We start from the raw sequence: 23,983 nt of genomic DNA, 5'->3' as shown, positions 1-23,983 counted from the left end.
TCCAGAGTCTAGTGAATATGGTAAATTATCACTAGTGCATTTGCAATTTCCCTAGTCATCTCATTTAGCACTCTGGGATGCATTCCATCAGGACCAGGAGACTTGTCTACCTTTAGCCCCATTAGCTTACCCATCACTACCTCCTTAGTGATAACAATCCTCTCAAGGTCTTCACCTGTCATAGCCTCATTTCTATCAGTCACTGGCATGTTATTTGTGTCTTCCACTGTGAAAACCGACCCAAAAAACCTGTTCAGTTCCTCAGCCATTTCCTCATCTCCCATTATTAAAACTCCCTTCTCATCCTCTCTAAAGGACCAATATTTACCTTAGCCACTCTTTTTTGTTTTATATATTTGTAGAAACTTTTACTATCTGTTTTTATATTCTGAGCAAGTTTACTCTCATAATCTATTTTACTCTTCTTTATTGCTTTTTTAGTAGCTTTCTGTTGCCCCCTAAAGATTTCCCAGTCCTCTAGTCTCTCACTAATCTTTGCCACTTTGTATGCTTTTTCCTTCAATTTGATACTCTCCCTTATTTCCTTAGATAGCCACCGTCGATTTTTCCTCTTTCTACCGTCCTTCCTTTTTGTTGGTTTAAACCTTTGCTGAGCACTGTGAAAAATCGCTTGGAAGGTTCTCCACCGTTCCACCATAAAGTCTTTGCTCCCAGTCTACCTTAGCTAGTTCTTCTCTCATCCCATTGTAATCTCCTTTGTTTAAGCACAAAACACTAGGATTTGATTTTACCTTCTCACCCTCCATCTGTATTTTAAATTCCACCATATTGTGATTGCTCCTTCCGAGAGGATCCCTAACTATGAGATCATGAATCAATCCTGTCTCATTACACAGGACAAGATCTAGGACCGCTTGTTTCCTCGTAGGGTCCATTACATACTGTTCTAGGAAACTATCGCGGATACATTCTATAACCCCCTCCTCAAGGCTGCCTTGACCGACCTGGTTAAACCAATCGACATGTAGATTAAAATCCCCCATGATAACTGCTGTACCATTTCTACATGCATCCGTTATTTCTTTGTTTATTGCCTGCCCCACCATAATGTTACTATTTGGTGACCTATAGACTACCCCCATCAGTGACTTTTTCGCCTTACTATTCCTGATTTCCACCCAAATGGATTCAACCTTATCCTCCGTTGCACCGATGTCATCCCTTACTATTGCCCAGATGTCATCCTTAAATAACAGAGCTACACCACCTCCCTTACCATCCACTCTATCCTTCCGAATAGTTTGATACCCTCGGATATTTAACTCCCAGTCGTGACCATCCTTTAACCATGTTTCAGTAATGGCCACTAAATCATAGTCATTCACGATGATTTGCGCCATCAACTCATTTACTTTATTCCGAATACTACGAGCATTCAGGTAAAGTACACTTATGTTGGCTTTTTTACCTCTGTTTTGAATCTTAACATCTCGATCAGTAACCTCTCCTAAGTTATATTTCCTCTTACCTTTTCTCCTAAATTTCCTTGTCGTTGAACCCATATCTTCATGTAACAACCTGCCGCATCGCTTACCATTAATATTTTTACTTTCAGTTTTATTGCTTTAGTATTACTGGGCCTATTCACTAAGCTCCCCTCAGTCACTGTACCTTGTACTGTCACCCTTTTTGATTATTGACTATGGCTTCTCTGCTTTACACTTTCCCCCTTACTTCCTTTTGCTTCTGTCCCTGTTTTACTACCTTCCAACTTCCTGCATTGGTTCCCACCCCCCTGCCACATTGGTTTAAACCCTCCCCAACAGCTCTAGCAAACACCCCCCCAGGACATCGGTTCCAGTCGTGCCCAGGTGCAGACCGTCCGGTTGTACTGGTCCCACCTCCCCCAGAACCGGTTCCAATGCCCCAGGAATTTGAATTCCTCCTTCTTGCACCATCTCTCGAGCCACGCATTCATCCTATCTATCCTGACATTCCTACTCTGACTAGCTCGTGGCACTGGTAGCAATCCTGAGATTACTACCTTTGATGCCTGATGGGATCTACCCCAGAATATTGAGTGAGGCAAGGGAGAAAATTTTGGAGGCCTTGACAGAAATCTTTGTATCCTCAATGGCTACAGGTGAGGTCCAAGAGGACTGGAGAATAGCTAATGTTGAACCTTTGTTTAAGAAGGGTAGCAAGGATAATCCAGGAAATTACAGGCCGGTGAGCCTTATGTCAGTGACAGGAAATTATTGGAGAAGATTCTTGGAGACAGGATTTACTCTCATTGAGAAGCAAATGGATGTATCAGCGAGAGGCAGCATGGTTTTGTGAAGGGGAAGTCATGTCTCATTAACTTGATTGAATTTTTCGGGGAAGTGACGAAGATGATTGATGAAGGTAGGGCAGTGGATGTTGTCGACATGGACTTCAGTAAGGCGTTTGACAAGATCCCTCATGGCAGACTGGTACGGAAGGTGAATTCACACGGGACCAGAGGTGAGCTGGCAAGATGGACACAGAACTGGCTCGGTCATAGAAGACAGAGAGTAGCAATGGAAGCTTTTCTGAATGGAAGGCTGTGACGAGTGCTGTTCTGCAGGGATCAGTGCTATTTGTAGTATATATAAATGACTTGGCGGAGACTTCCGGTGATGGGGATGTGGCTGAGCAGTCGCAATTCAGGTGGCTCTCCTCCAGACTACAATAAAATAAGCACTTTTGGACGAATTTAGCCAAATCGTTCAGATTCATTTACCCACAAACAAGAAAGGAAGAGGAAAGGTGCAGTATGCCAGTGAATGGGAGCTCAATAGGCCGCAGAGAAGGAAGAAGCAGTGGAAAAGGTCAGGAATAGCGAGCGAGTCGGTAAACCCACGAGGTGAGGTGTGTGTCCCCCCCCCCCCCCCGAGAGAGGGGGGAATGACGACTCGAACAATGGCACCCCCCCACCCCGTCTGGAGATGGATGGTAGATATTCCTGACTAAGGAATTGATGACGATGAGGGAGGCGATTAAAGTAGAGATCCAGTTAGCAGTCAAGGTGGCGGTGACGGAGACGCTGGCCGCCATGCAGACAGCGATCGACGGAATGGAGAAGAAGCTGAAGGCTCAGGGGAAGATGATCCAAGAATTTAAAAAGGCATTGACGGACCAGAGCAACAGGATTGTTGCTCTGTAGGCCGAAATAACAAGGTTCCTGGCAACCCAGGGGAGCCTGAAGGGGAAGGTCGAGGATCAGGAGAATTGGTCCTGCCGCCAAAACATCCGAATCGTGGGCCTGCCAGAGGGAATCGAGGGCAGGGACCTGTCAGACTATGTAGCCCAGATGCTGGGCAGCTTAGTCTGGAGGTGCAACTTCGCCAAGCCACCGGAGATCGACAGGGCACACAGGTCACTCCAACCGAAGCTCAAGGCTGGGAAGCAGCCAAGGGCGATAAACGCCAAACTACACAGATACCAGGATCGGAAGAAGATCCTGTTTTGGGCAAGGCAAAAGTGAGCAGTTGGAAAGGACACAGAATGCAGGTATACCTGGACATTGGGGCAGACCTGGCAAAGCACAGGGCTGAGTTCAACCAAGCAAAATCAGCTCTGTACAAAAATTTGGGATGCTATTCCTAGCCAGGCTCTGGGTGACATACCAAAACAAGGAACATTATTTCAGCACCCCGGCAGAAGCAGACGAGTTTTTGTAGACGAATGGCCCGGACAAGGAGCAGACAAGGCAGCATTGAAGAAGAGGCAGAGAAAGAGAGGAGAAAGAAAAATGATGGACATGAACAATATTGTAGCGGGACAGTACTGCCTCACTTTGAGCAAAAGACCAGCTCACAGGAAAGGGTGAGGGCAGCGGAGCGCAGAAGAGGGTGAAGAAGGAGACAGAGGGAACAGCTATTGATCCGGCGTAGGGAAGGGGTAAATCAGCCCCGAGAGTGGGGCCACCACACTAGCGGGGAAAGCTAATGCTAGGAAGCATGAAAGCAAGGGGGTGGGACCACAGAGGTAAGGAAGGGGAATGAAAGAGAGGAAATAGGGATGAGGGGACCACGGGGGGGGGGGGGGGGGGGGGGGGGGGGGGGGGGGGATGGAGGGGGATAGAAAGGGGGGACAGAGGGGGGAAGGGGAACACAATGAGAAGGAAGGGTAGAGCTGTCGAGTGGCTTCAGCATGTAAAGTTCAGATTGAGGGAGCAAGATGACTCTGTAAGCAGCCACTTTGGAGGGTCCCTGAACAAAGGGATTCCCTGGAGCGCAGGGGCCCACCCATGTGGCATACACATAGTTGGAGGGTCCCTGAACAAAGGAACTCTCCGGAGCACAGGGGCCAGGCCTAATGGTAAGAACGGTGACAGCGGCCATTTTGGACGGCCTCTTAACAAAGGAAAACTCCAGAGTGCAGAGGCACGTCCATCAGGTAAGTATGGTGGGGATAGCCCAATCCCCCCACATGAAGGTTGGATACAGACCTCTTCTGCCAGAAAACATCACAGGTCATAGGCAAACACATTGCTAATAACCAGATGGGGGAATTCTCACCTTTCCCAATCTGGGTGCACTGAAGGCAGCGATTAGGAGAGAGATTATAGCCGAGAAGGCTCAAAGACACAGGGAAGAGAGGGCAGCTAGGCAGCAGGAATCCCTAAGACAAAACTGCAGAGGAGAAGAAGCTGAGCGCCCTGGTCCTCCCGAACTTGCAATACTACCACTGGGCAGCCACAAACAAGAGAGTGAGGGGGTGGGTAAGGGAACTGAACACGGAATGGGTGAGGTTGGAGTCCTCTTCCTGCATGGGGACAACCCTCCAACCCTCGTCACGACAGCGCTCCCACCCCCACTGACACACGCTCATCCAGCCCAGTGGTGGTAGCAACGCTAAGAACCTGGAACCAGATGAGACAACACTTTGGTTTAAACGAGGTGCCCACCAAGGCCCCACCTGTGGTAACCACAGATTCCCACCAGCCATGCTAGACGCCACCTTTCAGAGGTGGAGACAGGATAGGGGGGGGAACGCTAGCGATCAGGGACTTCTACACAGGGGACAATTCGCGACATTGGAAGAGCTGATGGAAAGACTAGAATTACCGAATGGATAGGAACTCCGACATTTACAAGTCGGAAATGCTCTCCACAAGGAGACAACGAGGTACCCGAGAGACACAATGTTGGAGGAGCTACTGATTGTGGACAGTATGGAACAGTGGGGACATGTACAGACGACTTTTAGAAAGGGCAAGAGCACCATTGATGGAGCAAGACAGAAGTGGGAGGACAAACTAGATCATAGAATTTACAGAGCAGAAGGAGGCCATTCGGCCCATTGAGTCTCCAACGGCTCTTGGAAAGAGCACCCTACCCAAGCCCACACCCCCACCCTATCCCCGTAACCCAGTAACCCCACCCAACACTAAGGGCAATTTTGGACACCAAGGGCAATTTAGCATGGCCAATCCACCTCACCTGCACATCTTTAAACTGTGGGAGGAAACCGGAGCACCCGGAGTACCAAACCGGGAATTGAACCTAGGACCCTGGAGCTGTGAAGCAATTGTGCGAACCACTGCTGCCCACTAGGGACGGAAGTAGGTGGGGACTCTGCAGCGAAACGCTAAGCAGGGACAAACTCCACCTCCTCCTGCACAAGGTTAAGGTAGTACACAGAGCACACCTAACCAGAATCTGAATGAGCAGGTTCTTCCTGGAGGCGGAGGACAAATGTGAACCGTGCTAGGGACTCCTGGCCAACCATGCCCACATGTTCAAGGCATGCCCCAGGCTTGTCTGGTTTTGGACAGCCTTCTTTGAAGCGATGTCCAAGTTGTGGGGGTGAGGGTAGAGCTGTGCCCGAGGCTGGCAGTCTTCAGGGTATTGGACCAGCAGAACTTCATATGGGGAAGAGGGCTGACGCCCTTGCATTTGCTTCCTTAATCGCCCGCTGGAGAATCCTGCTCAGCTGGCGATCAGCATCACCAATCACAGCTGCAGACTGGCTGGCAGAGCTGTCGGAATTTCTCCATCTGGAGAAGATCACATACACTATCCGAGGGTCGGACGAGGGCTTCTACAAAGCGCGAGGGCAATTCATCAGCCTGTTCCAAGACCTGTTTGCAGCCAATAACGGATAGAAATGGAGGGGTGCGGGGGGGACATATAGGAACCAGGGCCACATGTAAATTGTAAGTAATAACCATTTCAATCATCTCTGCACAATGTATAAATGTGAGCTTCAATACAAAAACATTTTTAAAAAAATGATCTGTTGGAAAATGTAACTCGTCTGTTTAGTAAGTTTGCGGACAACACAAAGGTTGGTGGAATTGCGGATAGTGATGAGGACTGTCAGAGGATACAGCAGGATATAGATTAGTTGGAGACTTGGGTGGAGAGATGGCAGATGGAGTTTAATCCGGACAAATGTGAGGTAATGCATTTTGGAAGGTCTAATACAATAAATGACTGAACCCTTAAGAGTATTGACAGGCAGAGGGATCTGGGTGTACAGGTCCATGGTAGGTAGAGACAGTAGTCAAGAAGGCAAAATGCATGCTTCCTTTCATCGGCCGGGGCATTGAATATAAAAATTGGAAAGTGAAACTGTAGCTGTATAGAACCTTAGTTAGGCCACACTTGGAATATAGTGTTCAATTCTGGCTGCCACAATACCATACGGATGTGGAGGCTTTGGAGAGGGTAGAGAAGAGGTTTACCAGGATGCTACCTGCTTTGGAGGACATTAGCTATGAGAGGTTGGATAAACTCGGTTGGTCTTACTGAAACGACGGAGGTTGAGGGACGACCTGATGGAAGTCGACAAAATTATGAGGGGCATGAACAGAGGGGATAGTCAGAAGCTTTTCCCAGGGTGGAAGAGTCAATTACTAGGGACGTAGGTTTAAGGTGCGGGAGGCAAAGTTTAGAGGAGATGTGTGAGAGAAGTTTGTTTTACACAGAGGGTAGTGGGTGCCTGGAACTCGTTGGAGGAGGTGGTGGAAGCAGGTACAATAGTGACATTTAAGGGGCGTCTTGACAAATACATGAATAGGATTGGAATAGAGGGATACGGACACTGGAAGTGCACAAGGTTTTAGGTTAGACGGGCAGCATGGTCGGCGTAGGCTTGGAGGGCCGAAGGGTCTGTTCCTGTGCTGTACTTTTCTTTTTTCTTTGTATAACTCAAACTAACAGTTGAGGCATTTAACAGACCTAAAAGCCTTGATTTTAACATAATCCACTCAACTGGGATACTGTAGGTTCAGGTTGGACACTCATTTTACCACTTGCCTTATTTTATGCTCCACTGATAATAAAGTTAAAATAGTTAATGAACATCATCCAAATCCAAAGGCGTATTACATTTCGAGACATGCTAACACCTGTGCCTTTTCATACAATATTCAGTTGCAGCTTGTTGAGTACAGTTTATTGAGTTTCATTTTTGATGTTAGTTGTCATGCTTGAATGTATGGAACAGTATAGATGAAAAAATCCCTTATAGCACCACTTTTAAAAATGTACATGTATTGCACTGGGTGACTTAAACTGCATTTTATTTAACTGCATATCACGGGGCAAAAGCTTATCCAGAATATAGCATATGAAAGGAGAGATAACATTATCCAGGGTTTTTAACAGCATGTCTGACAGCAATGTTTTGCTTGCTAACATGTAGGGGCGATTTTGCACCCATTGTCAGCGGGAATGGTAACGCGGGCGCAAATCCTCGTTAGAATCAGGAAATCAGATTTTCGCCGGCAAGATCTCGTTCCCTGATTTTCCACGCCCGTCGACAGTGATGTAACATGGTTCATGCCCACAAAGGGTGAGGACGCATCTTACTAAATTTGCATATATTTTAACATTATTACCAAGCCCCATCGCCACATGAACTCCTCTCACTGAATATTGAAACCTCACCAATGTGATGTCACGTTGGCGAGGTTTACAACAGGTTTGGAAAAAGGGGAATCAGTCAATGGACTCCCCCAAGGGCACAAAGGTAAGTATAGACCTTGGGGGTAGATGAACATGCCCGAACAGTGCCCTGGAACTGCCTCCTGTCACTGGTCGGCAGTGCCAAGCTGTGCACTGCGGTCCCTCTGGGGAGCCCTATTGTGGGTGGGGTTCACATTATGCTTGTTGGTGGTGGTTGGGGGGGGGGGGGGGGGGGGGGGGGGGGGGGTGCTAATGCTTGTGGTGGGTTCCCGATAGTGACAGTGTGAACCATGAACGGTTTCCAGAGAGGCTCAAAATTGGGACTAAAAACTCAGTTGTGCAACTGGAGAGTTACACGCCGGGTTTCAATCCGAGTCTGACACTCTGGAAAGAAATATGGGAAAATTCCGCCTGTAGCGTGTGAAATGGGCACCCAGAGTGCTGCTGGAAATTTCACTATGGAAGCCAAAGGAACTCGAGTGGGTTGTGTTGTGCCTCTAGCTGCTTCTGCCATTGCAGCCCATGCTGAGAAGGCATATCTGTATGTACTGGAAGCCTCTGAAATAGCGCTGTCATGACTGGGTTATGTTCGATTTACGAACATGTACCATGCAGGTTCATTTGACATATCCGCTTGCCACTCACCAAAGAACACACAGTACCAGTGCTTCTTCGTCTGAAGCATGATAAAGAGGTGTAGAGGCTGCTGAGAAGACAAGCTCAATGCGACGCCCTCTTCCAAGTTGCAGCCTGACTACTCCATGTTCTTTGAGAGAGCAGGAGGCTGTTTGGCAGGCTAGCTAATTCATCCAGCATTTTGCTGTGCACTCCCAGCAGCATTGCCTACAACCCAATTGAGATCCTCAGCTTTTCCTACATTGCTTATTGTTTCCTACATTACAACAGTGGTTTCATATCAAAAGTACTTAATTGGCCATAAAGCATCCTAAGTTTGTGTTAGGAGTTACATAAATGCATGTGTTTTTCTAAACCAGAGTTCCTTGAGCAGAAGTCATTTACATTGTAACCTAACCTGCACATCCCTGGACACTATAGGGCAAGTTATCATGGCCAATCCACTTAACTTGCACATCTTTGAACTGGGAGGAGACAGAAACACCCTGAGGAAACCCACGCAGACACGGGAAGAACATACAAACTCCAAACAGTCACCCAAGGCTAGAATTGAACCCGGGCCCCGGCCACTCTGAGGGAGCAGTGCTAAACACTGCACTACAGTGTGCCCCAAGGTGCTACAACAACCTCTGATAGGTGGTCATGGTTGATGAATACACCTTCACATGACATCTTCGACCATTCACTTCTCATGCTGCACTTCTCATCTTCTGCACCCACTATGGAGGCCTCCAGCACATATCCGTAAAACTATGGGAGCCCTCTCATGCTCTGGTGCTCCATTTACCTTGTTCGGAATTGCGGCAATTGCATTAGGCAGTGAATTAGTACAACTGGGGTCAGACTGTTTTTAAGAAGTTCAAGCTGATTGCATCACAAGCTATCAGCACATACTCCTTGGCCTACTGCTGGGTGCTGAGGCAGCCAGGAGTATAGGCCCTGGCCAAAACAATGCTACAATTGCATCCCCTCTACCTCCCCACCATCGGGGCAGGTTAATTATTGCAATCTCTATGCCCAGCATTTGGTGCAGGCCAATTTCTAGCCGATTGTTTTTCCTGGTTTGTAAAGAAATTTGCCTCTGGGTGGGGGAATTCAACCACAATCTGCAACCTCATGGTCTGGCATATCCCCCACTCTGCCATTACCACCAAGCCAGGGGATCAACACTGGTTCAGGGAAGACAACATGCCAGGAGCAACTTCAGGCATACCTAAAAATGAGCTGTCAGCCTGGTGAAGCTACAACACATGCCTACTTGTGTGTCAACAGCATAAGCAGCAAGTAATAAACAGAGCTAAGCGATTCCACATCCAACACATCTGATCTAAGCTCTGCAGTCCTGCCACATCCAACTGTGAATGGTGATGGACAATTAAACAACTCACTGGAGGAGGAGTCTCCACAAATATCCCCATCCTCAATGATGAAGGAGTCCAGCACATATGTGCAAACTTAAGGCTGAAGCATTTGCAACACTCTTTAGCCAGAGGTGCTGAGTGGATGATCCATCTCGGTCTCCTCCAGAGGTCCCCAGCATCACAGATGTCAGTCTTCAGCCAATACGATTCACTCCACGTGATATCAAGAATCGGCTGAAGGCACTAGATACTGCAAAGGCTATGAATCCTGATAATATTCCAGCAATAGTACTGAAGACTTGTGTTCCAGAATTTGCCACACCCCTAGCTAAGCCGTTCCAGTCCAGCTACAACACTGGCATGACCTGGCAATGTGGAAAATTTCCCAGATGTGTCCTGTACACAAGAAACAAGAAACAAAACCAACCTAGCCAATTACCCTCCTATCAGTCTATTCGCCATCATCATTAACAGTGTAACCAAGCAGCATTTACTCGGCAATAGCCTGCTCACGGGTGCTCACTTTGGGTTCCGCCTGGGTTACTCAGCTCCTGACTCATTACAGTCTTGGTTCAAACATGAACAAAAGATCTGAATGCCAGAGGTGAGGTGAGAGTGACTACCCTTGACGTCAAGGCAGCATTTGACCGAGTATGGTATCAAGGAGCGCTAGCTAAACTGGAATCAATGGGAATCAGGGGGGGAACTGTCTGCTGGTTGGAGTCATACCTGGCACAAAGAAAGATGGTTGTGGTGATTGGGAGTCAATCATCTCTGTTCCAGGACATCACTTCAGGAATTCCTCAGGGTGGTGTCCTAGGCCCAACCATCATCATCTGCTTCATCAATGATGTGCCTTCCATCACAAGGTCAGAAGTGGGGATGTTTGCAGATGACTGCACAATATTCAGCACTATTCGCGACTCCTCAGATAATAAAGCAGTCCGTGTCCAAATGCAGCAAGACCAGAACAATATCCAGGCTTGGGCTGACAAGTGGCAAGTTATATTCGAGCCACACAAGCTGCCAGGCAATGACCATCTCCCACAAGAGAGGATCTAACCATCACCCCTTGACATTTAATGGCATTACCATTATCGAATCCCCCACAATCAACATCCTGAGGGGGGGGGGGTTACCATTGATCAGAAACTGAACTGGACTAGCCATATAAATACTGTGGCTACCCGGCCAGGTCAAAGGCTAGGGTTCCTACGGCGAGTAACTCACTCCCCCAAAAGTCTGTCCGCTATCTACAAGGCACAAGTCAGGAGTGTGATGAAATACTCTCCACTTGCCTGGATGTGTGCACCTCTAACACTCAAGAAGCTCAAGACCATCCAGGACAAAGCAGCCCGCTGGATTGCTCTCCCTTCCATAAACATTCAAACTCTCCACCACTGACAAACAGTGGCAGTCATGTGTACCATCTACAAGATGCACTGCAGTAACTCACCAAGGTTCCATAGACAGCACCTTCCAAACCCATGGCCACTATTATCTAGAAGGACAAGAGCAGCAGATACCTGGGGACCTCCCTCCAAGTCACTCACCACCCTGACGTGGAAATATATCACAGTTCTTTTGGTGTCGGTGGGCCCGAATCCTGAAACTGCCTCCCTAAAAGCACAGTAGGTGTACCTGCACCACAAGGACTGCCGTGGTTCAAGAAGGCAACTCACCACCACCTTCTGAAGGGTAACTAGGATGGGCAATAAATGCTGGCCTAACCAGCGATGCCCACATCCCATAAATGAATAAAAACAAATCCGAGATTTTTTGCCCATTTGCTATGAAAAAGGACAAAAAAAATCACCCACATGTCTTATTCTTCAAATAAGAAGTGGATGTATTTGTGCATAGATCATTGAAGGTGGCAGGGCAGGTGAAGAGTGCAATTAATAAAGCAGATAGTATCCTGGGCCTTATTAATAGGGGCATGGAGGACAAAAGCAAGGAGCTTATATAAGTTAGACCTCAGCTCGAGTATTGTGTGCAGCTCTGGGCACCTGTAAGGGTTCTTCATATTCCTTCTAGTTTATTCCCTCTCTATTCCCTTGTTTCCTTTTTTTTATTTTTGCCGTTACATATTTGATCCATGGATAATTTATGAATGTGTGTCTTTCAGGCAGCCTGTTATTTTAATTCAAGTAGAAGTAAGTGGAGGTCTGTTCCTTTAATTCAAAAAGCAGGATCAATAAGGAGGTACTGTTTTAGAGTGATGACTCAGTTTGATTGATATGGCTGGTTGGCTGGTGGCCAAGGAACTGGCCCAAAAGCCTGTGCTTGGTTACAGGTGTTGATTGGATATTATCCCACGGGAATGTTTCTCAGAGCCACTTTTGGTTCTGGCAGAGGAAGTGAAAGATCAAACAAAATCTGCTCTGGAAAACTGCTGCAAAGCCTCTCCAGTTAATTCTCTCTCTCTCTCTCCAATAAGCCTGTGCGTGTTGGATTCCTGAAAATGGACCCGAAGGCAGGCCACAAACGTAAAGCAAAGCCTGATGAAATAGAGACTTCTTCACCAGGAAAATTGAGAGTACAGGCTGCAAAGCAAGGATTGTGACTCATAAAACCTGTTAATGTGGAGAAAGCCTGCACAGGATCATCATCTGAAGCAAAGACTCTTTTCGCTTTCATTTACATTTTTTAGCTTTTCCCTTTTCCTCCCTCTCTGTGTTCGTATGCATGTATATTGAGTGTTGGGGGAGGTAAGTTACAGTAGGAGTTAGGTACTTATTAATATTTACCCAACTGTATCCGCTGCGTATTTCACCATTAATCTTGTTATAACTACGCAGTAATTGTGTTTCAACTTACAAGCCTGGTCATTATTGGGCAGCCAAGGGCCAAAGATTTTTGGAATTTTTATGAGAATTATTCGTTGATTCACTTGTGTTGTAACTCCAGGGCATGTGGGACTGGAATTAATCGTGCATTTGCTCAGGGTGGCATAACAGAGTGGACGGCATGGTAGCACAGTGGTTAGCACTGTTGCTTCACAGCGCCAGGGTCCAAGGTTCGATTCCCAGCTTGGGTCACTGTCTGTGAGGAGTCTGCACGTTCTGTGTGGGTTTCCTCTGGGTGCCCCGGTTTCCTCCCATAAGTCCCGAAAGACGTGCTGTTAGGTAATTTGGACATTATGAATTCTCCCTGTGTACCCAAACAGGTGCCAGGTTGTTGCGACGAGGGCTTTTCACAGTAACTTCTTTGCAATGTTAATGTAAGCCTACTTGTGATAATAAAGATTACTATTAATTATTATTAAAAGTGCCACACGATGGGAAGGATTTGAACGCATTGGAGATACTGCAAAGGAGTTTTACAAGGATGGTTTCAGGGTTGAGAAACTTCAGTTATGAGGATAGATTTGGGAGCTGGGGACCTTTCTCCTTGGACAGAAGAACGGGAAGAGGAGATTTGATAGAGATGTTCAAAATCATGAAGATGCTGGATAGAGTATGAAGGGAAAAATTGTTCCCTCTGGTAAAAAGATCAAACACAAGTTTAAAGTGATTTCAAAAGAAGCAAACATGATGTGAGAAAAAACTTTTTCACACAGCGTGTGGTTTGGGCCTGGAATTCCCTGCTTGGAAGTGTGATGGAGGCAGGTTCAATTGAGGTATCCAAGCGGACATTAGATGATTATTTGAATTTAAAAAATGTGGAGTATGTGGAAAAGGCAGGGGAATGGCACTAAGTCATAAAGCTCATTTGGAGAGACGGCCCAGGCATGATGAGCCGAATGGTCTTCTGTGCCGTAACAATTCTGTCATTCTGTGTTTGACACATCCATGATTTAAGAAATAGATATAATAATACACTGATAAACCAGGGACTAGGGTTCTCTTCAAAAGCATATTGATGGAGAATAATGGATGAAGCCTTCCTTTACTATGGGCTCATGCTGTAAGCTTAACACTAACACGAGGGCCAGAATTTTATACTCCTCCATCAGTGGGTTTTTAGTCGGGATGCTGCATGAAATTGAAGGGACGGGGCTCCCTCTGGGTTCTCAGTCGCCCTGATCACAGTGATTCACATTGGGGTAGACAAAGAATTGGATGGGGAGCCCTACCTTGCTCCAATTAAGGCCAAAACGAACTAAGTTAGATCTCAGGCAGGAAAGGGTGGAGGAGCACCACTATAAGAAACAATTTCGGAATCAGGCCCCCCCCCCCCCCCCCCCCCCCCCCCGGCATGGTCTGGTGACCACCAGACCTCCCTCTCCCCAAAGACCCTGATCACCCTCTCCAAACCTTCGGCTTTCCCTCCCCTCCCTGCCCTAGGACCCCTTGAACTTACCTAGGCCTTCAGTGCCCAGACTTAGGGCATGATTTAACTAAATGGGACCAAAGTTCCATAGCGAGCCAGTTTAGCTGTGTGTTTCCCGGCGCTCACAGTGTTGCGATTTTGTTCTTCATTGTAAGAGAAAGCTAGTTAAAACATTTCACGGAAATATTATTTCAGGCGCGATTGGCGGGATGTTGCTCAAGAGATTCGTTGGCGAGATCGTGACCTGCATTCAGCAGCAATTCATGCCAAAAGTGAGTCCCCAGCAGTATGTTACCAAAACTGGCTGTCTTGCTGTCTGATTCGCCAGACTCGCACCTCAGCGTCTCGGCGCTAACAAGAGGAACTGTTTTTCAACGCTCCCTCATCATTCACTCAGCCAACACACAAGCTGGTAACACGCAGGCCTGCACCTCGTTATGAGGCTTCTGGACGCTGTCCAAGCGAGACAGGAGGTGGTCGGAGAACCAGCAGCAGGGTCACCAATAAATACCGCCTGAGAAGCAGTGGCCGCGTCTGTCAATGCAGGCAGCATAACCAGGAGGACCAGCATCCAATGGCGGAAGAAGACCAATGATCTCCACCGAGCTACATGGGTAAGTTACCACCTCGTTCCTGGCATCATTTATGCCTGCCACCCCTCAAATGCCCAACAAATCACTGGCTGACACCGCGCACCCTCCCCGCAGCCAATCTTCATGCTTGTTCCTCAGCACTCCTTGGCACCCACCATCACAATCCCTTTATGTATAATTGTAGCACCCACAAACCACACAAATGAACCCCGCTGCCCCAGGAATGACCCCTGACCTGGAACGCTTCAGCCCCCGTCTAAGCCCAACCCCCCTGAGGGGGTCCCCCACCCTCCACTTAAAATGGAGAAAAAACAATCTGTGCAAAATAGTTAAACCCAGCACCAATTCAGATTAAGGTTGCCGATCCTCCTGGATTGCTCTGGGTGTCTCCAGGAATGCTGCAAAAATCTAAGAAAGACACAATAGGGGCATTTAAAAAAGGGTTTTTCATCATGATTGGAACAGGCTTGGAGGTCCGAAGAGCCTGTTCCTGTGCTGTATTGTTCTTCAGGGTTTTGGCAAAGGTTGGTATCGACCAGTACAGGCTAGGAGGGTTGAAGGGCCTGTTCCTGTGCTGTTTTGTTCTTTGTTCTTTAGGATTTTGGCAAAAGTTGGTATCATGACCAGTACAGGCTTGGAGGGTCGAAGGGCCTATTCCTGTGCTGTATTGTTCTTTGTTTATTCTTTGTGTCTCATTAGTTCTTTTACAGATGGGAAACTAGGGCAGCTGAAGGCAAGTTATGTGACTACATTTCCAGGAATTCACCAAACAAGAGTTGGCAACTCTATCCTAAAGTGTATGTCAACCTCTTATCTGAATCCCAAGTGCACCCCACTTCCTTCATTTCTGACACTGAACATCCCCGACTTACTGCTGCATACTTTCCTAAGCATACTTCCTCTGCTATTCTCAGTCTGATCCTGTGCGGTGGAGGGTCACCATTTTTGACATGAACACATCACTGAAAGCAAAAATGCCATTCTCTTTGCTACTAATTTCCCCTTCAAAATGCACTGACAAAAATAAAGGCATTGACCATTTTACCATTATGTTACTGGTTTGTTTCCATCATTTTGTCACTGTTCTCTGGTGTTGTCATGTGAGAGTACCTTTAAGAAATGGATGTTTATAAATGGGTGTTTGTACAAGTATCTGTAGTGAGAGTACCTTTAAGAAATGGGTGTTTATTACTGCAGTAATGTCAGAGAGTGGGTGGAGCTGGGCTGTGTCAGCATTTTACTTCTGTTTTAGGCTGTTTGCTGCAGGGTGTGTTTTAGTTTAGTTTTCAGTGTTGGAGCTGAAGCCAGACAGAGCAGGAGTACTGTTGATCTCTCTGCCATGAAAATACCATCTCTTGATCATTTGGTGAATTCAGAATTATAAATGTCCTCAGTAGTGAATGTAAACCTAATGTGCTTCTGTTTAAAGTTTTTTATTTTTAAGTCTTCTGGATGTTAAAAGGACAGCTTACGGATTACTTAGTGTTGTATTCTTTGTGGGTTGTATTTGAATTAATGGTTGCTAAGATGTTTACTGTTTGTTTTTAAAAAGGTTAACTTAAGTTCATAGAATAAACATTGTTTTGCTTTAAAAAATACTTTTTCATTTCTGCTGTACCGCATCTGTAGAGTGGACCGTATGCTCCCCATACCACAATCTATTAAAAGTTGTGGGTCAGGTGAACTCCATGATACACTTTGGGGTTCTCTAAACCCTGGCCCATAACAGTGTACTCACTGTTTATGTTTATACCTAGGATTGTAGCCCAGGTCCCCACCCTGCAGTAAGACTTTTCTGCTCCCACACAGTGAGCAAATTTACACCAGCCTCGGGAAAATTCCCACCTCATACCACCCTGGGTAATTTTCCATACCATCAGTTATGGCTCAGCGGTGGAGGCAGAAGTTGTGCAATGAAGCCTCACTCCACTAACTGGAGCACAAAATCTAGACTGACTACATTTTCAAGAGTGTCAGCTTTCAGCAGGAATGTTCGACTGGGAGCTTGTCTGCCTCCCAGGTGGATGTAAACGATTCTATGGTACTATTTTGAAGAAGTGAAAAGGATTTCAATATTTACCTCTTAACAACATCACTGCAACAGTCTAGTTGGTCAATGCAGTTTAAAAATTGTCTACCATGTTTTCTCCATTACAATGGTGACCACACTTCAAAGGTACTTCATTGGTTGTAAAGCACTTTGGTATATTCGGAGGTCATCAGAGGCTCAGCAATGCAATCTAACTAACCCGGCAAGACTCCAGGTCTCCTCACTCCCTCTGGCCTTACTCTTCCCACTCCTCGTCTTATCTTCTATGTCTTCCAACATCTCCCCATCTCTCCCCTTTGAACCCTCTGTACTGCCAATCCATACACTTACTTCAATGTTCACGTTAGCTTTCATCTCATTTAGTTCTCCAGTCATCCGATGCGTAGCTTCCTGAGATTGTTCTAGTTGTTCTGTGAGTTTCTGAACTTCTTCCGATTTGTTTTGCAAATTGGCTCTCAAAGAAGCAGCTTTAAAATCAGTTGTATTCAGTTCTTCCTCCAATTTCATCCTCTATAAAAATAAAGAATTTCGTTTTAGTCACTTCAGAAATGTCAAAATCACAATGGCTGCAAAATTGAATAAGATTGGAATACAGGTGCAGAGATCACGATGTGTTATTCACACATATCCCTTGCTTCCAATACAGGCAGCAAACAAACTCTGAACTTCCTGCTCGTTTAAATAAGCGTAGCGTGCAGGCAGTGCTAAGAATACTTAGCACGGTAGCATGGTGGGGCAGCACGGTAGCATGGTGGGGTAGCACGGTAGCATGGTGGGGCAGCACGGTAGCATGGTGGTTAGCATAAATGCTTCACAGCTCCAGGGTCCCAGGTTCGATTCCCGGCTGGGTCACTGTCTGTGCGGAGTCTGCACGTCCTCCCCGTGTGTGCGTGGGTTTCCTCCGGGTGCTCCGGTTTCCTCCCACAGTCCAAAGATGTGCGGGTTAGGTGGATTGGCCATGCTAAATTTCCCGTAGTGTCCTAAAAAGGTTAAGGCGGGAGTTGTTGGGTTACGGGTATAGGGTGGATACGTGGGTTTGAGTAGGGTGATCATGGCTCGGCACAACATCGAGGGCCGAAGGGCCTGTTCTGTGCTGTACTGTTCTATGTTCTAATACTGTTGAGTGACCATATGTCTGAGCAGGGGATGCAAATTGTGAGGGGCTAGCATAAACTCAGGAAGCTTGCAATACTTATCGAGTCAACTTGCACTTCTGAAACAAGAAGAGCAGGTGCCGGACATTATTTTCAAAATGATTTTTACCATGGACAGGTGTAAGAATGGCACACAAAGGCAAAGGATTGGCTATCAGACTTTCTGATGCTTCACTGGAGGCCTCAATACAGGAGGCAGAGAGTGAAAAAGATGTCATCTATCCACTGGAGGCCAGGGAACAAGGACTCCCTGCAGATATACTTTGAGAAGGCAATAGCGACTCGCTGTGCTCTTTTCCAGGTTACAGGATAATTTTTTACACACCCACACCGTCAACACCTTTCTGGGACATTGGGTGACTTAGACTATTTGTTGTAAACTCAGAGACTGCTGCATGGCATGGCGCAGTAGCACAGTGTTTGGCAGTTTCTTCACAGATCCAGTGTCCCAGGTTCGATTCCCGGCTTGCGTCACTGTTTGTGTGGAGTCTGCACGTTCTCCCCGTTTGTGCGCGGGTTTCCTCCGGGCGCTCCGGTTTCCTCCCACAATCCAAAGATGTGTAGGTTAGAAGGATTGGCCATGCTAAATTTTCCTTAGGGTGCAAAAAAGGGTTAGATGGGGTTGCTGGATTACAAGGATAGGGTGGAGGTTTGGGCTTAAGTAAAGTGCTCTTTCCAAGGGCCTCCTTCTGCACTGTAAATTCTATGATTGTATTGCCTCCAAGTGTAAACACCTTGCACCTCTTCTCACTAAAACATCTCCAACAATCTCTACCAATCAAACTACCCGATCGAACTGCCAGGCAGACCACAGAACTGTAAATTTAAAGTTACAGTCCCAAACTATAATAATCTCATAAAACTCATAATTGTAACACTTTCCATCCTGTTTGCCTACTGAGGACTAATCTTGCCATTTGTCTTTTTGTCCTACTTGCCCTTCCCAATGTTGATATTGTGAACTTTGTTAGTGGCTCAACTATGCCTGCCCTTCTCTACACCTTCCTCCAGAATGTTCATTCACTTGTGAACAAGACTCCCACCATTGATGAGCCTTATATGGATGATTGCATCTACACCATGGCCTTGATTGAGACCTGGGTGATGCCATCAGGCTCCCCTGACTATACCTTCCACTTACCCCGCTTAAATGCATTTGTGACGTGACTTTTATCATCAAGTTACACCTTGGCCTGTCCCTCTGCTTTTTGGGAACCTTCTCCTTTGAACATCTCAATTTACTCCACACCCCTCACCTCTCATCTAAAATCCAAAATCTGGCAATTCACACAAGTAGCACGTCAAGTTCCTCATTGAGACTATTTCATTGCATCCCTCTCTGCCCCAAGAGAATTTGTATCCTCAGCGATTTCCATCTCCATCCCAGCTCATTATGTTCATTCTCCTGTGAATTCACTTCTTCCTCACTTCCCTCAATCTCTCTCTTCATGGGCATAATCTTCCTGCAGTGGTGAGGTTATTGCCGGCGGGACCGCAGGTCCATGGCAGGATGACAGGAGCATTATTCTAGTCTGAGAGGAGGTTTTGGGAACTGCAACTGCTGCCACCACCTTTCCACCCCTTGCTCTCTGAAGCTGCTCCCACCCCAGGCCAAAATGGTTAATGTCTGAACGTGGACAAAGAATGGACCCAAGATTCAGCAATGCATCCTGGCGGGTTTTCCACAAAGCTGCCCAGGAATTACGGGAGATCCTGATTTCCAGGGATGAGAGTAGGAGGTCCTCCCTCCCATTCTGAGTTTTGACCAATGGGGAGCCGTGTACTTCACATTAGCCACAACCTGGTCTCCGCCCGTCACACTGTAGCCTTGATATTGATTGGAGAACTCTGCTTGTTAATGCTGCCATATCCACATACTGAGTCTGAAACTGCAAGCCTCACCTGCCCTTAACCTTCCCTCCATCCACTCTTCACCCTGCCATTGGAGATGTTCTACCCAACCCCATTACCCTTGGCCAGCTCTCATTGAGTCTCGATCTTCCCAATGGTTCAGTGGAACTCCCCCACATCCCCCATCATCCTTGACCTTCCCTCTATCATCCTTGACTTTCCTTCAGTTACCCTCAACTCTCAGTTGAGGGTAACATTGACCTGCTCCATATAATCTATGTTCTATGTAATCTTTGATCTCCCCGCAACCATATTTGACTTCACAATAGTTAGTGGCACACTTCTTCAGACCCCTGTAGTCTTGGTAACTATGCCACTAACTGGAACAACACAAAATTTATCACTTCCCACTGAGACACCCATTATCTTATCTTTGGAGGGGACTTGAAACGTGTCTTGGACTCAAAGTAAGATCGCTCAAATCCTTTGTCCTTTCTAGGACTTCCAAAGCTCTCTCTTCCTTCATGACTCAAAGATGATGCGTACACCCTTAATGTTTCCTACATCTAGGCACAAAAAACTTCTCCTATTTTCCACCACGCTTATTCACATATCGACTATTTTTCCTGAGACAAAGCTCTTCTCCCAGCAGTAAAGAGCAGCTGAATAATAATAATAATAATCTTTATTATTGTCACAAGTAGGCTTACATTAACACTGCAATGAAGTTACTGTGAAAAGTCCCTAGTCGCCACACTCTGGCGCCTGTTCAGGTACACAGAGGGAGAATTCAGAATGTCCAATTCACCTAACAAGCACATCTTTCTGGACTTGTGGGAGGAAACTGGAGCACCTGGAGGAACCCACGCAGACATGGGGAGAATGTGCAGACTCCACACAGACAGTGACCCAAGCCGGGAATCAAACCTGGGACCCTGGAGCTGTGAAGCAACAGTGCTAACCACTGTGCTACCGTGCCACCCATCCACTATGCTACCGTGCCGCCCATATTTGGCCATAGTCAGGTCAGAGCACACACCCCATTCCCTTGACTTGGATCTTACACCCAATGCTAACTGTCGACCTCCATGGAGGTTCAATATAGCCCTATTATCTGACAGGAAATTATGCAAGTCCGTATCCACCAGTATTAGCATTAATAGCTTGTAGGTGGATTTTGTTAACCGGGACATCCCCCAAACCAGCCAGTCCTCCATCCTGGTTAGAAGTCTTGATGTTCTTTTTACGTTTGCAGATAGAGGTCACGAAGGTTCAACTGAGAAATGTTTTTGTAGATGGCAATCATTTGTCTCTTGCTTCAAAGAACTGATTGCTGTTGTGCTGGTTAGGTGGATTGCCCCTTAATTGGAAAAAATAATTGGGTACTCTAAATTTAAAACAAAGTTTACCATTTACTTTTTGTATAATTTTGTGTGTGTGTCTGTGTGTGTGGTGTGTGTGTGGGGGGGGGGGGGGGGGGGGGGGGGGGGGGGGAATTGATGACTATGCATTGTTCTCCGTTTCCCTGCTTCTTCCCAGTTTGAAAATCAATGAAAAGATGTTTTTTTTTAAATCATGTTTGACTGACCAATTCACTGATCTTCCCCGTATATTTCAGCTTCCTTCCTCTTAACCCCATGAGACTTTCTGGCGCTGCCACCTCACTCTCACATTCCTCCCTTGGACAGCCATACCCTGTTCCGCTTTAACTTATGCTATTCGATCGCAATTATTAACTCCCCCGTTCCTGAAACTTCTCATCGAGAAAAATGCAGCTCCGAATCACTTCAAATCCACCAGGAAGACTAACTCGCCTGCTGCAAGCCATGTTAAGCAATCATGAATCTGAAGACATGTGTTTCCTGTTCACTGATTACTTAACTGAAAAGGTACACTTAATTCTGACAAGGTTACGTTTAATGAGCATGCATGACATGCTAATGTATTCCTGACGCTTGTTTCAGAGAAGCTCGATCTGCGTCAATCCAATTCTCAGCCACCCCTTTGACCTTGCTGTCAGATGTGACCTCGCTACTTGTGTCAATTCATGTGCGTCAGTCACAGATAAGGCTATCTCTGATTACTACGTTATACCTCTCTTCACTCACATCTCCATTCCTTCTCCCAATCCCATTTCCCTCTATGTTTTTCATTTGCAATTGCACTTTCAAATTGCCATTTTCTCTTCATTCATAATATAATTTTGTCAGCTACCAATCTGCTCAATCATAATCTTACTTCTACCTTTAATGTTGTTGTTCCTATTAAAACCATTACTTTCATGCCCTGGTCATTCCACGGTGACATCCTCATTTCATCTGCCTAAACTTAAAGGAATGCACACTTGAGCCAACATCCCAAAATCTCTCTGTGCCATATAAAGCATTATGGGCTCCTATTTTTCTCTCTCAATAATGATCACTATTCCAGGATTATTGTGGAATGCAAGGATAACCCAAGGCTTCTCTTCTCAGGTACAAAATATCTTAATTATCTCTGCCTCATCCACCCTCTCTTTACAAAGATGGAGACCATCTAGTCAGCTGCTTCTGGCGTTGCTGTCTTTTCCCCTAGAGCTTTCGGCCAGATTTCGTCCTAGGATATCCCCTGCTAAAGACTCAAACACACTTTTTTCTCGAATTCCTCTCCTGAACCCTCTCATGCTCTCTCGGAACTCACATGGTCCGTGAAATTATTGGAGGGTGCCCTGACCAGATTACTGGATTGAGTGCAGCAGACGTGGGATGTCCTGTACCAGCAATTCAGGATGTGACCCACCAACAAGGTGACCACCCTGTGGTAAACCACTGTTGCACCTATATTAGGTGATGTATGGTAGGACCTGTACTACAGGTACGACGGTAGTCCCTGCCTGCTGGCTCCGCCCAGTAGGCCGATTTATAAATATGTGTGTCCTCCGTGTAGCAACCATTTTGCAAGCTGCTGTGGGGGGCCACACATCTTAGAGCAATAAAGCCTCAGTTGTATCCCACTCACGTCTTTGTGCAATTGATCGTGCATCAGTTTATTGCTCTAAGAATTTCAAAAGATGGACCTGCGTGTCAAACCGGATCGCCTGCAGCTGGATCCGCAATCAAGCGACGCCAAACAGGACTTTCAGCACTGGCTAGCTTGTTTCGAGGCATACATTAACTCGGCGCCAAGCCCTGTTCAAGAGGCTCAGAAAATATAAATACTGTACTTGAGGTTGAGCTCCAACGTCTTTCCACTGATCCAGGATGCGCCAAACTATGCCAAAGCCATGACGCTACTTAAAGAAAATTACGCCCAGAAGACGAACACGCTCATTACCAGGCACGTGCTCGTCACTTGTTCTCAACTCCCTGGTGAGTCCATAGAAGACTTCTGGCGGGCCCTAATCCCACTAGTCCGGGACTATGACTGTCAGGCCGTTACGGCCACTGAACATTCTAACCTCCTTATGCGGGACGCATTTTGTTATGGGGATTGGGTTGGACCTCATGCGCCAGCGACTGTTAGAAGGGGCCACGCTCGATCTCACAGAGACAAAGAAGCTAGCGCTCTCTATGATGGTCGCCTCGTGCAATGTTCAGGCCTACACCCTCAGACGGCGGACCACCCCTCCTACGCATAGTGGACCCCACAGACGGCCGGCCCAGCGGGGGCCTCACCCAGCCAATACGCCTGCGCCACGCGCCAGCCAGCAAACCCCGGGGGTCCCCGATGTTACTTTTGCGGCCAGCAGAAACACCCCTGCCAATGCTGCCCGGCCCGCGCTGCCCTTTGTAAGGCTTGCGGTAAGAAGGGCAGTCGCCGCTATCACCCCCACCCCCCTCGTTTACGGACAATGGGCGCCGCCATCTTCACCTCCCCGGACCACGTGAAGCCAGTGGGCGCCGCCATCTTCTCCCCCACAGACCACTCGCGGTCAGTGGGCGCCGCCATCTTCCCCCCTTCAGACCAATCGCGGCCAGTGAGCGCCACCATCTTGTCCTCCGCAATCTCCCCCTCAGACCACGCGCAGCCAGTGGGCGCCGCCATCTTCCCCTCTGCGTGACACGTGCGGCCGATGGGCGCCGCCATCTTTCTCAACCCCCGCCACATGCAGCCCATGGGCGCCGCCATTTTGTCCGCCCCAAGACCTTCAGGCGCCGCTATCCCGTCTCCCCCATGGAGATGG

General features: G+C 47.1%; 1 protein-coding gene across 4 annotated transcripts in view; it reads right to left on the bottom strand.

Moving 5' to 3' along the window:
- Positions 1-23,983, bottom strand: part of LOC119971178 (myosin-3) — a 1,049,419-nt gene that overhangs the window by 329,784 nt on the left and 695,652 nt on the right. For all 4 annotated transcript variants that reach the window (XM_038806379.1, XM_038806381.1, XM_038806380.1 and 1 more), the window contains one exon: positions 17,147-17,326. In XM_038806379.1, the coding sequence (XP_038662307.1) occupies positions 17,147-17,326 (180 nt within the window). The remainder of the gene's footprint in view (positions 1-17,146; positions 17,327-23,983) is intronic.

The sequence above is a fragment of the Scyliorhinus canicula genome, chromosome 9 (assembly GCF_902713615.1).
Source record: "Scyliorhinus canicula chromosome 9, sScyCan1.1, whole genome shotgun sequence".
NCBI classification, from domain to species: Eukaryota; Metazoa; Chordata; class Chondrichthyes; order Carcharhiniformes; family Scyliorhinidae; genus Scyliorhinus; species Scyliorhinus canicula.
This window is presented reverse-complemented; position numbering and strand designations above follow the sequence as displayed.